At 36.7% G+C, this 16,235-nt stretch overlaps 1 protein-coding gene across 10 annotated transcripts in view; it reads left to right on the top strand.

Moving 5' to 3' along the window:
- LOC138832174 (ankyrin repeat domain-containing protein 26-like) overlaps window positions 1–16,235 on the top strand; it is a 130,004-nt gene that overhangs the window by 26,806 nt on the left and 86,963 nt on the right. For 9 of the 10 annotated variants that reach the window (XR_011373527.1, XR_011373526.1, XM_070029699.1 and 6 more), the window contains 9 exons: window positions 132–222; window positions 4,178–4,197; window positions 4,299–4,371; window positions 6,267–6,340; window positions 7,480–7,543; window positions 11,335–11,363; window positions 11,456–11,528; window positions 14,171–14,235; window positions 15,892–15,976. Coding sequence is in view for 8 of the 10 variants with exons in the window: in XM_070029699.1 (XP_069885800.1) it covers window positions 132–222; window positions 4,178–4,197; window positions 4,299–4,371; window positions 6,267–6,340; window positions 7,480–7,543; window positions 11,335–11,363; window positions 11,456–11,528; window positions 14,171–14,235; window positions 15,892–15,976 (574 nt within the window). In the remaining 2 variants the exon portion in view is untranslated. The remainder of the gene's footprint in view (window positions 1–131; window positions 223–4,177; window positions 4,198–4,298; window positions 4,372–6,266; window positions 6,341–7,479; window positions 7,544–11,334; window positions 11,364–11,455; window positions 11,529–14,170; window positions 14,236–15,891; window positions 15,977–16,235) is intronic. The other variant, XM_070029696.1, reaches the window with a different exon arrangement.

Below are 16,235 nucleotides of genomic sequence, written 5' to 3'. Positions count from 1 at the left end.
TCATTGAGATGTTCTTGATTTTCATGGTCCCCTCTTTTAAAGTTTGTTTTCAAAGTAGGACATTCAGCTATCTACTTAGAAAATGATCGATGAAACTTTCTGCAAGCTATGATTGTTATCACTCTTAATAGAGTATCTCTGAGAGTTTTCCAGAGAAGAGTATTGCTAATTTCCTTGGAGATGAAAAACAAATTGGAGAAAATACAGAAGATCAGATGGAAGGTAAGAATTACGCATTATAAAACTAATTTGACAGTATGTATTAAAATAGGAGCAATGATCTTTTCTTGGGACCAAAGTGTACATGTCAAATGCTTCCTTGTTGAAAGAGAAGTTTAATGTGAATATACGTCCTATCAACTTTCAGCATCAGCGGTTGTCAGAGAAGGAGCTGAACCACAAGTGCTGAGTGCCATTCCAAGATCAGCTCATACCTGAGGAAATTTAGGAAACAATGAAGAAGAAAGGAACAGAGATAATGAAGAATAAGCAAGGCAGAGGGAACTGGGAGTGAATGAAACATGAAGAGGAAATTGTGTATGGTGGAGTGTGGGAACATAAAGCGAATCCTTAAAAAACAAAGGGCATGGTATTAGAAATATGGGAGAAATACAGAGTGAGGTTTCTGTCATCAGACTAGTTGGGAAGTGGAATAAAATGTTCCTAGCTTTCCTGTCATCATCTTGTCAGTTGTGAAGATATTTAAAGATTCCTTTTTTTTTTTTTTTTGTCGGTCGTGGGGCTTGAACTCTGGGCCTGGGCGCTGTCCCTCAGCTCTTCAGCTCAAGGCGAGCGCTCTACCACTTGAGCTACAGCGCCACTTCCGGTTTTCTGGTGGTTTATTGGAGATAGGAGTCTCACGGTCTCTCCTGCCCGGGCTGGCTTTGAACCGAGATCCTCAGATCTCAGCCTCCTGAGTAGCTAGGATTACAGGCGTGAGCCACCAGCACATGGCTGATATTTAAAGATTTCTGTACTGGATTATGCAGAGCCATGTTTTATTTTCTAGTGGTAATAAAACATAAGATCAGTGATATATATTTTCAATTTAATGCCATACAAATACTTGTTTTCTGTAAACTAGAATTAAGAGAATTGGACAGAAGAAAAACATAGAATTAGCAATGAAAAGATCAGGAAAGTCATTGCTAGGACAAAATTTCATTGCAAAGTTTAAGTCATTCCATAGAGTTTCAATTTGATGAGAGGATGGAATTTGAGACTAGATTCCAAGTTAACATAAAGGAGTTTGGAAGCAGATTCCATGGATACCAGGGCTTCTCTAACTTTACAGAAACTTTGGGATAATGTCTTGACTTTGCTGGTCAGGGAATCTGTATTTCTGAAGTTCCCAGTTCCAAGTCTTCTGACCACCCTCTGAGTAGCACTGTGATGCTTCCTTTTAAAGAAATTGAGATAGTTGGGCACTAGTGATTCATGTCTATAATGCACTCCTGAAATCCTAGCTTCTTAGGAGGCTGAGATCTGAGGATCACAGTTCAAAGCCAGCCTGGGCAGAAAGACATAAGAGACTCATATCCCCAATTAACTATCAAAATCTGGAAGTGGAGGTGTGAATCAAGTAGTAAAGCACTAGCGCTGGGCACAAAAGCTCAGGGACAGTATCCAGGACCCAAGTTTGAGCCCAAGGACCAGTACAAAAAAAAAGAAGAGGAGGTAACAAGTTCAACAAGAAATGTACTCACTACCTTACTTATGTAACTATAACCCCTCTATACATCACTTTGACAATAAAATTAAAATAATAAAAATACAAAAACAAAAGAAAAAAAGAAGATAAAAAGCCAGAGGATAGGGCTGGGAAGATGGCTCAGTGGTAGAGTGCTTGCCTTGCATGCATGAGGCCCTGGGTTGGATTCCTTAGCACCACATAGCAAAAAGAAAAAAAGCCGGAGGTAGCGCTGTGGTTCAAGTGGTAGAGCGCTAGCCTTGAGCTGAAGAGCTGAGGGACAGTGCCCAGGCCCAGAGTTCAGGGCCCACTACCGGACACCCCCCCCCCAAAAAAAGCCAGAGGATAATAGTTTAAGACAAGAGGACTAGGAAAAGCATAAAATTTGCTTCATTTCTAGAGGAAGAAGCAAGGGGAAGAAGAAATACAAATTAGTAGTCCTACTGTGAACAAGGAAGAATTATATGGTGGGAAATTTCATAAAAATAATATAAAATAGAATAAATGCCATAGATCTAACAATTACTTTTGAAAAGGAGGGAAATTTTAGTGGAAAGCAGGAAGAGCAGAGAACATGTCAATAGGTAATTTTGGAGTTAGCAATGAGAACATTTGAAACAACTCACCTCTGATGGTGTCAGGATGTATGTATGCATGTACGTATCCATTGGAAACAGAGACAAGATCAGCCCTGCTACAGAGATTCCTGCCAGTCAGGGGACTTACAGAGATTCCTGCCAGTCAGGGGACTTACAGAGATTCCTGCCAGTCAGGGGACTGCTAGAACTGGGTAAACTACAGCCATCCATTTCTCCATAATTAACAAGCATCAACAATTCAGAGTTTATAAACACTACTTAATCAGATTAGATTAGTTTGGATTAACATTAGCTGATTTAACAAAGACAGCTAGATTTTCCATTTGTTCCATAAAATCCCTTTGGAGAAAGATGACATATCCAGACAATGTACTTTTTAAAAAGTTGCAGTTAATTTAATGAGAAAGTAGTAAACATTATGTGGATTTTAAATTATAAAGATTTATTCTGTGATTCTGTGACAATTTTTTGCATATCATAGTTCAATATTAAAAATACAATGCTGGGAGCCAGTGGCTAATTACTATAATCCTAGGTACTTAGGAGGCTGAGATCTGAGGATCATGGTTGGAAGCCAGACCAGACAGGAAAGTCTGTGAGACACTTACTTCCAATTAACTACTAAAAAACTGGAAGTGGAGCTGTGGCTCAAGTGGTAGAGACCAAACCTTGACTAAAAAAAGCTCAGGGTCAGTGTCTAGGCCTTGAGTTCAAGCCCCAGGATCAACACACACACACACACACACACACACACACACACACACACACACACACACACACACACACACACACACACACACGCGCACACGCACGCACGGGACTGGCAATGTGGCTTAGTGGTAGAGTGCTTGCCTCACATGCATGAAGCCCTGGGTTCAATTCCTCTGTATCACATACACAGAAAAAGCCAGAAGTGGCACTGGGGCTCAAGTGGTAGAGTGCTAGCCTTGAGCAAAAGAGTTCAAGCCCCAGGACTGGCAAAAAACTCCCTAAAAAACAAAACAAAAAAAACCCCACATAGAAATCTTAGGCCTATAATTCTGGCTACTCAAGAAGCTGAAGTAGATCTGAGAATCTCAGTCAGGTATTACTTAGAAAAACAAATTCCCCAGATTTTTATCTCTAGTTAACTAGCAAAAAACTGGAAGTAAAAATGTGGCTCAAATGGTAGAGCCACAGGTTGTGATCAGGGATGGGATTGTAAGACCCTGAGTTCAAATTTCAGTACTCATACCAAAAATAAAAAGAAAATTAAAGAAAGGTAAACTAGATTATATAGGTAATAGAGACAAACCAATAGTTTAAATGCATATGAGGAAATACTATTAGTCTCCAAATGATCATGTCATAAACATTATATTGAGAAGAAATAAATATAAACTCCATTTATTGGTTTTCTATTAGGTACTTAATTTCTGAATAATAAGAAGAAAATAATGAGTTCTTGTAGTTTATTAGGTTGAATGATTCTGAGGTATTCTAGCCACTATGTCTGCAGTAAATATTCTTCCACCAGCTTTAATATTTATCCTCTTTGGCTCATGATCTACCTACTGATTGGAAATCACTTTTATCTCCATCAATCAGCATATTTATACTTGCAGAGTTACACTTTTCTCTCTTATTAACAATCATTAGGATTCTTGTTTCACATTTGAAATTGCAAATGCATGTTCTGTTGAATCTGTACTCTTATTTTTCTTTAATATATTTCTGTCATGTTGTTGTCCTAAATAGTAACAAAACAAAATATCAACTCTAAATCCAAATTTAATCATTTCAAAAGCTAAACTTGAGAATTCAGCTCAGTCCTAATGGTTCAAGAATGGATAACTGGCATTATTATATTTACTACATATAATTCATTATATTCTCTTTTGCTTTTCAGTATGGGCTGAGACATGGAAGGTAATAGTTTTATATTTCTATCTTCAATTAAGTAAATATTATTAATTATTATATGGGTTACACATCATTCATTAACTATCTTGTTTCAAAAATTCATCTAGCCTACCACTGCAAGGACAAATTCTCTTCCAACTAAGGCATTAGGGAAGAAGAATCAACCAACATTACAATCAGGTAAGATTTGTAATACAAATTACTCTGAGAAGCAATACATTAAAATATTTGAAATGCTCTGTTCTTCTCATTCCTAATTCTCCCCCAAATTTGATAGTATGAATTGACATTAAAAAAGTGCCAATGTCAAGCAGGATGCCAGTGGATCATACTTGTAATACCATCTGCTCAGGGGGATGAGATCTGAGGATCATGGTTTAAAGGCAGCCCTGACAGAAAGTCCATGAGTTGCTTATCTCCAATTAACCTCCAAAAAGCTGGAAGTGGAACTTTGGCTCAAGTGGTAGATCACTAGCCTTGAGTAAAAAAGCTCAGGGACAATGCCCAGGCCCTGGGTTCAAATCTCAGGACCAGCATAAAAGACAAATCAACAACAGGCCCTGCTAATAAATTTATTGGCATTCATATTTCAAAAAATGATCAATTAATAAACACAAAATACTTTTAAAATTTAATTTTTATCTTTATGTAGTTGTACAAAAAAGTTACCATTCGACCAAGTATTAATATTAATACAATGAATCTTAATCAATTGCTACCCTTTTCATCTTTCTCCCCATCTCTCCCAACTTTTTTGGTAGGTCATGGGGTTTGAACTCTGGTCTTGGGTGCTGTCCCTGAGCTCTTCAGCTCAAGGAGAGTGCTCTACTACTTGAGCCACAGAGCCAGTTCTGGTCTTCTGGTGGTTAATTGGAAATAAGAGACTTACGGACTTTCCTGCCCTGGCTGCTTTGAACTGCTATCCTTAGATCTCAGCCTCCTGAATAGCTAGGATTATAGGCATTATAGCCACTGGAGCCTGGCAAGAAAAAAATTTTTTAAAGTGTAATATTAATGAGATGTTTTTGCTTTTATGTTTCAGTATGCTTAAATTCCTTGTTTGAATTCCCTCTATTTGTTAGAGGCTTACAAAAGACAGCTTTCTGACAAAGTTTAAGGTTAAAACATGCTTGTTGGAGAGGTGGGTGTTGGGATTCATATTTGTAGTCCCTACAACTTGGGAGTTTGAGGCAAGAGGGTTTTTGAGTTCAGGAGTTATAAGCTAGACTAGGCACATAGCATGATCCTATCTTTATAAACAATCCATTTTTATTCTACTGAGTCATCTATTATTCTACGACTTGAGCCCTAACCTCCACTTCTGGATTTTTTTTTGTATAAAATTGGAGGTAAGAGTCTCATGGACTTGTCTGTCAGGGCTGGCTACAAACTGTGATCTTTAGATTTCAGTCTACTACAAAGCTCGGATTACAGGTGTGAGCCACCAGCACCTGGGAACCTTATGTGCCACTTAGACTAGAATTCTTTTTTTTTTTTTTTAACTTAATGTAATTTAATTTAATTGTAAAAGTGAGGGACAGAGGGGTTACAGTTACATAAGTCAGGTTATGAGTACATTTCTTTTTGGGCAGTGTCATGCCCTCCTGGAATTCCTTTTTTTTCTTTTTTCTTTTTCTTTTTCTGGCTGGTCCTGGGGCTTGAACTCTGGGCCTGAAAGCTGTCCCTGAGCCTCTTTTTTATGTTAATGATTGTATATTTTTTGTTTGTTTGTCTACCATGGGGCTTGAACTCAGGGCCTGGGTGCAGCCCCTGAACTCTTGCTCAAGGCTAGCACTCTGCCCCTTTGAACCACAGTACCAATTCTGGTTTTCTGATGGTTAAATGAAGATAAGAGTCTAATGGACTTTCCAGACCAGGCTGGCTTTTAACCTAGATCCTCAGATCTCAGCCTCCTGAATAGCTAGGATTACAGGTGTTAGTTACTGTTAGTCACCAGTATCCGGCAATGATTATAATTTAATTGTGTATGGTATTTGTAAAGTTCTAATGCTATAACAACTGCCTCTTAATACAGCTGTTCTTAGTATGTCATTTTAATTTAATGATTTTGTTAGCAGAACCAGTCTCAAAAATGACATTGAAGAAAGAACAAAACCAGTATGATGGCAGGAAAGATATTCGTCTGCTGGTATACAAGATTTTAAATTTAAATTTATTATTTCTTATTGCTTTTATTGGTTTTATACTATTCCATATTCAAATGAAATTTCATTTCTGATTACCATAGATTATAATCTAATTTTTAATTGAAAAAAATTTATACTGGTCATGAGGCTTAGGATTTTGTTAGAATTTCCAGTAATTTCCAGTACCTTATAGCTGCAGATTTTCCTTGGATTTGTGGCAAAAAACAAAAATCAGAAAACTCAACCCTAATTGGTTTATTGTTTGTATTTCTATTTGTAAACTTTGTGACATGATGAAAGCTAAGATCAAATTTGATTCTTAGGACTAATCTATTGAGATTATGATTAACTCTAAATTGGATTCATGGTAAAATGGTATCATTGCCACTGACTCAAAACTTCTGGTTTTATGTTAACTATCAGTAATGTTGTAGTTAAAAATGTGAATTTGTCTTTATGGATATTTCTGGAATTAGGTGTCTTTGTAGAGAAAGAGAAGAAGGCTTCACAAATCAAGTCTATGATCTATTAAATTAATGATACCTTCCAGAATAGGGTCTTGGTTTTAGCCAAGATTTTAGCCAAACAATAATCTCTTAATCACGTTTAGCTCATTGAAGGAAACCAGCAAATATCAAATTTTTATCTACTGATTTTCATGGACTGTAGACTATGTTTGAACTTACCACAGATGGTTTATAGAGATGCTCACTATGGCAATCTTAAATAATTTGGATTAAAATATGCAACTTTTCTTTCTGATTGGTGATTTTTGATTGCTTGTGTGTTTATTTCTTCTTCCTCCTAGAAATTCCTTGCTTTTTGCAAGGAAACATTTTCCACTTCTGTTATTTTGTTCTCAGTTGTTGACTAATTCAGTTACTACATTGTTCAGTAACTGTGGCTTCTGTTCATCAATCTGTGCCACTTAGGACTTGGTTTGTTTACAGAATCATTGGTCATATGAATGTGGGAGTCAGGCCTGACCTAGTGAGCATATGTGAAATTTGTCATTAAAATAGTCTGATTTTCAACACATTCTTTCCATATTTCTTTTTGTCTAGCAGCTTTCAAAATGAGATATCCTGATAGAAAATAATTAAAGAAAGGAATAATTCATTGTTGATACTAATTTTAACAGGAAGTATCTGAGAGTCTTCCAAAGAAGATTGTTGGCCCTTTTCCTGGGACTGCAGATCAAGCAGGTGAAAATAAAATAAAAGGTCATGTGGGAGATAAGAATTATATGTTAAAGGGATGGTAGGGGAAAAACCAAGGAGGAGGTAACAATGCTAGATAGGAAATGTACTCATTACTTTACTCATGTAACTATAACCCCTCTGTACAGTATTTTTACAATAAAAACCTATAAAAAGAATTATATGTTACTTAAAATAATTTGTTATTAATGCTTGTGCCTGTATGTGATCCCAATTATGCGGGATTGGAAGGATTGTAATTTAAGGCCAGCCTAGACAAAATGTTAGTAGCAAGTGGGCTGTGGTGGCATGTTCCTGGAATCCCAGCTGTATAGGTAGAAGAAGGAGCTGGGTAAAACACAAAGCTTTACCTGAAAAAGTAACTAGTGCAAAAAAAGGATTGGGACATGTAATGGAACTTTATTGTCATGGGACTTTCAGAGTCCATAGGAATGAGTGCTTCTCAAAAGGATGATGTAAAAAAAATGTACATTACAGTTTCAGCTGGTCAAGAACTCTGTCTTTTTCAAAAGTTCTCAGTTAATTCCAAAGCCACAGAATGCCTGAAGAGAAACAGGGTCATACTTCCTATTAGAGAAATCCAGACAAAGCCCCACAGAGTAACTGCTCAAGCCACAAGAGGATCAAGACAACTATAAATTTTTCTTATTTCTGCATATGTTTCCAGCAAGAAGAGAAGAAGCAAAGAAATAGAAACTGTAACTTTAAAATTATACTAATAGGTAAAGAGGAACTATAACCTAGGAATAATCCATCAAATAAGATAAATTGGAAATAAGACTGAAGATATGGACATTGCATTTTTAAAGAGAAGAGACCTTTTAGTGAAAGGAGGAGGGAAAGAGAGAAGACTTAATTAGGTAAATTTGGACTTAATGATGAGTAAATCTGAGAGAGCTCAAGTAGTTTCAGAATATTTGCATTGAAACCAAAGAAAATATTACTACTGTTTCAGAGACTATTGCCAGGTGGAAGAGAAGCTAGAATTGGGACCAAACAGCACCAGTCATTTTTCCTCTCCATAATTAACAGGCACATATACATACATACATACATATATATATATATATATACATATATGTTGTATAGACATTAGCTAATCACATTAAATTAATTTGTATGTAGAAGTGTTACTTTCTTTTGTAAAGATGATAGATTTTCCCCCCATAAAAATCTTTTAAGATGAGATACCCATCCAACAAAATTTTGGAACAAAAAGACCTCCCTCAGCTAATTTTATAGTTTGTTACTTTGATTCTAAAATTGTTATTTTTACTAAATACTGACAGATTTTGAAATAAAAATATTTATTAATATTCAGTAGTTCTATGATGACTTTTTTTTTCCTTTTTGGATACTATGATAGAATATTGAAAGCATTATTTCTTAATCTAGAACATGCAAGTTTTTTTTTTTTGCTGGTCATGGGGCTTGAACTCAGGTCCTGGGCACTGTCCCTAAGCTTCTTTTGCTCAAGCTTAGCACTCTACCACTTGAGTCACAGTGCCACTTCTGGATTTTTCTGTTTCTGTGGTACTGAGGAATTGAATCCAGGCTTCATGCATGCTAGGCAAACACTCTACCAATAATCCACATTCCCAGCTCCTAGATCCTACAAGTTTTTGGATCAAGAAAACTAGTAGAGGGGCTGGGAAGGTAGTTCAGTGGTAAAGTGTGTGCCTCCCATGCATGAGGCCTTGGGTTCAATTCCTCAGCACCACTAAACAGAAAAAGCCAGAAGTGGGGCTATGGCTGAAGTGGTAGAGCGCTAGCCTTGAGCTGAAGAGCTGAAGGACAGCACCCAGGCCCAGAGTTCAGGCCCCACAACCAACAACAACAACAAAAAATAGTGGATACAATTCAAAACTAAAATGTTTATAAAAATAGATGCCTTATGAATAATTATTCTATACCCAGGTTGATTAATTTATAGTTTTTTTATTAAATAAGTTTTTATATTGTGAAAATGCTGTCCAGAGGAAGGATTACAGTTACATGAACAAGGTAATGAGTACATTTCTTATCAAGCATTGTTGTCTCCTCCTTTGTTTTTCCCCTACCATCCCTTCCCTCCCATCTCCATAACTACACTTCCCCCCACCCTCACCTCCCACTCCCCACCCTCCGCCTGAATTGTAAAGTTCATTTTTCTAATTTTACAATTGCAATGGGTCAACCTGTATCCCTATTTAAACAATTTGTCTTTTCCCTTCCCCTCCCCAAATTATACCAACATCAAATATAGTGAAAACAGGGGTTATACCATGGGGGAGGGACATACAAAGCAACAAAACAATCACGTGGTACCTTATAAATACATTAGAAACAATAGCAAGAAAGAAAAAAAATCACTTGTGTCCTTATCTTGGGGTTCATTTCACCTAACACCATCTTATCTGACGTTTTCTGCTTGTCTCAGACATATACTAGTTATTGCAAATAAGGGAAACCATGTTTCTTTGGGCCTGGCTTACTTCACTTAATATAATTTTTTCCAAGCCTTTCTATTTCCCAACAAATGGGGCAATGTCATTCTTTCTGATGGAGGCATAGAATTCCATTGTGTATATATATCACATTTTCTTGATCCATTCATCTACTGAGGGGCATCTGGGTTGGTTCCATATCTTATCTATGGTAAATAATGCTGTAATAAACATAGTTGTGCTGGTAGCTTTAGTTTTTTGATAAGGCATGAATGATCATTTTATGGATACTATAAGTTTTTACTTGTTACTGGACAGATTGTTCAACATGTTGACTTATCTTGAATTCTTTTTTTTTTTTTAATTTTTTTGCTTATGTGGTACTAAGGAATCAAACCCAGGGCCTCATGCATTCTAGGCAAGCACTCTACCATTAAGTCTTCATCTTGAGTTCTTATAGAAGGAGTCTAAGGTGTTATAGCAATCATATGTGCAGCTGATATTTTGCTACCAGTTTTGATATTTGTCCTCTCTGGCTCATAATCTGCCCATCTCTTTCGAAATCACTTTTGTGTACATCAGTCAAAATGTTAATATTTGTATATTCACACTTTTCTATTTCATTAACAATCATTAGGACTATTGTTTCACATTCTCAAGTTCATATTCTATTAAATCTGTTTTTTTTTTTTTTTGGTGCCAGTCATGTGGCTTGGACTCAGGGCCTGGGCATTGTTCCTGAGCTTCTTTTGCTCAAGGCTAACGCTCTAACACTTGAGTCACAGCTCCACTTCTAGCTTTTTTGGTAGTGTAGTGGAGAGAATCCAACAATCTTTCCTGCCCAAGCTGGCTTTGAACTTAGTTAATCCTCAGATCTCAGCCTCCTGAATAACTAGGCTTACAGGCATTAGCCACCAGCACCCAGCACTGTACTCTTATTTTTCTTGCTTTTTTTTGGGTCCGGTCGTGGGGCCTGAACTCTGGGCCTGGGCGCTGTCCCTCAGCTCTTCAGCTCAAGGCTAGTGCTCTACCACTTGAGCTACAGTGCCACTTCCAGCTTTTTTCTTAGGTGGTGCTGAGGAATCGAACCCAGGGCCTCAGGCATGCAAGGCAAGCGCTCTTAACACTGAGCCAACTTCCCAGCCCCACTCTTATTTTTCTTTAATGTGTTTCTGTCATGTTGTTGTCTTAATCAGTAACAAAAGAAAATCAACTCCAAGTCCAAAAGTTAAAGTAATTATTTCAAAAGCTAAGCATGAGAATTCAGCTCTGTCTTAATTGTTCAAGAATGGATGGTTAGCATTATTATATTTACATAGAATTCATTATGTATTCCCTTTTACTTTTCAGAATGTGCTGAGAAATGTTCCCATTGGAAGGTAATAGCTTTATATTTGTCTTGAATTGTTAAATGCATATCATGTGGATTATGCAACATTCATTAACTATTTTGTTTCAAAAATTCATCCAGCCTACCACTCCCAGGACAAATTCTGTTCCAACTAAGGCATTAGCAAAGAAAAATGAACAAACAGTACAATCAGGTAAATTTGCAATACAAAACATCAAGAAGTACATTAAAATATTGACAACTCTCACTTTAACCATTCTTATTTTTCCCAAAATTGATAATATGAATTGACACAAAAATGCCAATGCTATTTTTGGGATTTACTGTGTATTTCAAGAAATGAAATATAAGCACAAGGAAAAAACTGTAATGTTAACTAAGATGTTTTTATTTTTATGTCTCTGTACCCTCAGTTTCCTATTTGAATTTCCTGTAGTTGTTAGGAGTTTAAAAACACAAATTATGAGACTTGTGAAATCTATTGGAGATTTGGGGGCTGTGATTGCATACCTGTAGTCCATGTTACTTGGGAGACTTAAGAGGACTAGACTCCCACCTTACAAAAAATCTGTTTTTATTCTACTGAGTTATCTGGTATTTGTCAAGTGCATTTACTGTAATTCATGTACCAGTGCTGTTTATCAGCCATGTGTCTGGTCTATAACAATGAATTCAATGACTATATGCTATAAATTCAAAGTTACTTTCATGATAGACAGTCACAATTGCTCCCCCCCACATTTTTATTTATTTTTCCTTCCTTCCTTCCTTCCTTCCTTCCTTCTTTCCTTCCTTCCTTCCTTCCTTCCTTTTTTTTTTTTTTTGGTGGAGGTGGGTGGAGTGGGATTTGGAGATTGAACCCAGTGTCTTGTTTGTGCTATGTACCACTGAGTTTCTCCCACAGCCTGGCCCTTGCCTATACAATGTTTCGAAACAGTGAACCAGACACAGGTAAAAAAGTTCCGATGGCTCCTTCTACTTCATATTGGATACTTTTGGTCACATAAAAAGCACAGTCTATTTCTTGAGGAATCCAGTGTGGTACATTTTTACATTTAATAAAAATAAAATCTCTCATTACTGGCCAGTGATAACCATTATGTCCTAAATATTTCCAAAACCATGTCCTCAGCTCAGTCCTGCCTGACCTTTATTTTGAACTGTTGCCTTCCACCAATTCATCACCTTCCATTTATTCATATGCCCCTCACACTCATCCTGAACTGCATTTATAGGGATCCATCTCCAATGCAAAGTGCACAGGAACCACTGTTACAAACATTAATGTTCAAGCACCTTTCAGTTACAAGTAATGCTGATCTGACTTTTGTAAACCTCTCCATCTCTGCACTTGTCCTCTGCATCTTTCTTCTCTCTGCAATAGTAGTATGGTAATTTAAAATTATGTTTCTTTTTTGTTTTTGGTCCTAGACCAGGACACAAACTTGGTATCTGACTCTTTTGCTCATTGGCTGGCACTCTTATCAACTAAGTCACACCTCCAACCCCTAAAATTATGTTTCTGAGTGCTCATTTATGTTGATTGGACGAGTTTGTAGATAAGTCTTTGAGATATTTATATGTATTGATACTGGTAACATAAAGTGTCTCTCTGTGATATGTCGAAGTTTTGGGTAATTGGGAATGCTTCCTAAAGAAGTAAATGTTCTGCTAAAGATGATAATTGAATTTACTGGGCTCGGATGGCTCACTGCTGTAATCCTAGTTAAAGCTACAAGTAGAGCTGTGGCTCAAGTGGTAGAGCTCTAGCCTTGAGCACAAAACTCAGCGACAGTGCCCAAACCCTGAGTTCAAGCTCCAGGTCTAGCATACTCAGAAAAAAGAAAAGATTAATTGAATTTATTTATTGTGATGCTGAAAATGGTTTTTTTGTGTATCACTAGTATTTAAAATAGTTTCTATCTCTTATATTAGTTTTGCAGGGGAGAAATTTATTTCCACCAGTCTCACTCTATCACTTGTCTCCTCTTCCCTTGAATAGTTCTTATTTTTATTTATTTATTTAAATTTAAAAAATATCTTTTTTTTTTTGCTAGTCTTGGGGCTTGAACTCAAAACCTGGGTGCTATCCCTGAGCCTCTTTTGGTTCAAGGCTAGTGCTCTACCACTTTAGCCACAGCACTACTTTGGCTTTTTTTGAGTGATTTATTGGAGATAAGAGTCTCACGGAATTTTCTGCCTGAGATCCTAAGATCTCAGCCTCCTGCATAGCTAGGATTACAGGCATAAGCCATTCACTGATTCCTAGCTTAAATTTATTATCTTTAAGTAGATAAAAGGAGTTACCATTTAATGAAGCAGTTTATGAATACAATATATCTCAATCAATGTCACCTTTTTCAACATTTTCACCCATTCCTTCTCAACCCACCACTTTCCTCATTCTTCTTAATTTTATAGGATTACATTGGATTCTTGTCTGTGTTTTTCCTTTCTTCTCCTTTTGTTGACCCCTTTCCCCTAACTCCACCCACCCCAGTTTGTGAGTGTGTGTGTGTGTGTGTGTGTGTGTGTGTGTGTGTGTGTGTGTGTGTGTGTGTGTGTGTGGTGTGTGTTGGTGGTGGTGGTGGTCATGGGGCTTGAACTCAGGGCCTGGGCACTGTCCCTGAGCTTCTTTTGCTCAAGACCAGCATTCTACCACTTGAGCCACAGATGGCTTTTTTTGTGTATGTGGTACTAAGGAATTGAACCCAGGGCTTCATGAACGCTAGGCAAGCACTCTACCACTAAGCCACATTCCCAGCCCAGTTTTTATTTTTATAATGACTATTATTATGTTTTTTTTTTATTGTGTCATTTGACTTTAATTTTCAGCGGAATCAGTAACATCAGATGAAGAACGAAAGAGTTGCCATGACAGGAGAGACAGCCTCACACTGGTACATAGAGCTTAACTTTAAAGTGTTATTTAATATTGTTTTATACTATTGCATATTTCAAGTGAAATCTTATTTCTGACTTCCCTATATAATCCACTATTATAATTTAATATTTAATTGTAAAAAACATTTCAACTAGTCATTAAAGTTTAGGAATTTGTTAGGCTTGACAGTACCCTATAGCTACAATTTTTCCTTTGATTTGTGGCAAGACAACAACAACAAAACCAACCCAATCCTGGGACTGATGTTTGTATTTCCATCTTGTAAGCCTTGTTACATGATGAAAGGCTAAGATCAAATTTGAGTCAGAACTAATCTGTTGGCATTATGTTTACCTCTGTACTGGATTCGTGGTCAAATGTGATAATTGCCACTGATGTAAAACTTGCAGTTCCGTGCTATCGGTAATGTCACACACAGTGTTTGACACAGACAACCGAAGTCACTGACTGTTTGAAATTATAATTGGTCTAATTAAGATGTTAATCAAAATTAAACCCTAGAAATACTCAGCAGATGTACAAATATAAATCACAAACATTTAAAATGTGAGATGTAATTTTTCTATCTATCTATCTATCTATCTATCTATCTATCTATCTATCTATCTATCTATTTTTTTTTGCCAATCCAGGGCCTGGGCACTGTCCTAGGCTTTTTCAGCTCGAGGCTAGTGCTCTATAACTTAAGCCACAGCTCCACTTCTGGCATTTTTTTCTTTTTTTTGATGATTAATTGGAGATAAGAGTCTCACAAACTTTCCTGACTGTGCTAGCTTTGAACCTTGATCCTCAGATTTCTAGGATGATAGGTGTGAGCCACTGACACCTGGCTTAAATTTTGCTTCTTTAAATGTATGTTCATTAATATGTTTTCTGTCAACCTCAGTGGTTTGCTAGGTAGGCTAATATTAAATATACTATATAAAGCCCTCAAAATCATTTGGCCTATGATAGAACAGATGCTTATGCTTCTCACATTCTCTTGTGGCTAATAGTTTTGTATAATCTATAAATGATGTTATAAATATCCAACTGGCTGTCAGTAGAAAAAAGTTTCCTTACCCCAAGTGTATCTATCTTCTGTCATGTATCAAATGGTTTTCTGGGCCTTAGAAGCCCAGAAGCCTAGCCTTGTTGAGAGGCAATAGACATTTGAAAGTATGGATTTTGCTTGATCACAGAATATATGAATGTTTCTTTGACAATATTCTGATTTAAAACACATTTTATTATTTTTAATTCTAATGGCTTTCACAACAGAAAATTCAGATATTTTGTTAAAAATCATCAAGGAAGCTGGATGCCTGTATTCCTAGCTACTCAGGAGTCTGTTGGTGGTTTGAAGCCAGCCCAGGCAGGAAAGTCTGTGAGAATCTTATCCCTAGTTACCTACCCCCACAAAAAAAAAAAAAACAAAAACAAACAACAAGCTGGAAGAGATGCTGTGGGCTCAAGTGGTAGAACCCAAGTCTTGAACAAAAAGTTCAGGGACAGTGCCGAGGCCCTGGGTTCAAGTCTTAGCACTCATGCACATGTGCATACACACACACACACACACACACACACACACACACACACACACACACACACTTGCACACAGAGATCAAGGAAACATATACAACTCATGATTGATTGATATTGTATTCAACAGGAAATTTCGGAGAGTCATCCACAGGGGTATGGTTTCCAACTACCTGGTGAATCAGGCAAACCTGAAGCAAACAGACACATGGGAGGTAAGAATTATATATATATATATATATATATATATATATATATATATATATATATATATATATATATGTATATATACATATATATGTGTGTGTATATATGTATATATATATATCTAGAGAGAGAGAGAGAGAGTGTGTGTGTTAATCTTAGAGTTAATGATAAGGAAACCTAGGAAATTCACTTTAGATGGTCTCAGTATATTTGCATGGAAATCAGAGATGATTGTCAGGTGGAAGAAAGCCAGAAATGGAGTAAACT

The sequence above is a fragment of the Dipodomys merriami genome, unplaced genomic scaffold, assembly GCF_024711535.1.
Source record: "Dipodomys merriami isolate MVZ:Mamm:240054 unplaced genomic scaffold, mDipMer1.0.p SCAF_2, whole genome shotgun sequence".
NCBI lineage: Eukaryota > Metazoa > Chordata > Mammalia > Rodentia > Heteromyidae > Dipodomys > Dipodomys merriami.
This window is presented reverse-complemented; position numbering and strand designations above follow the sequence as displayed.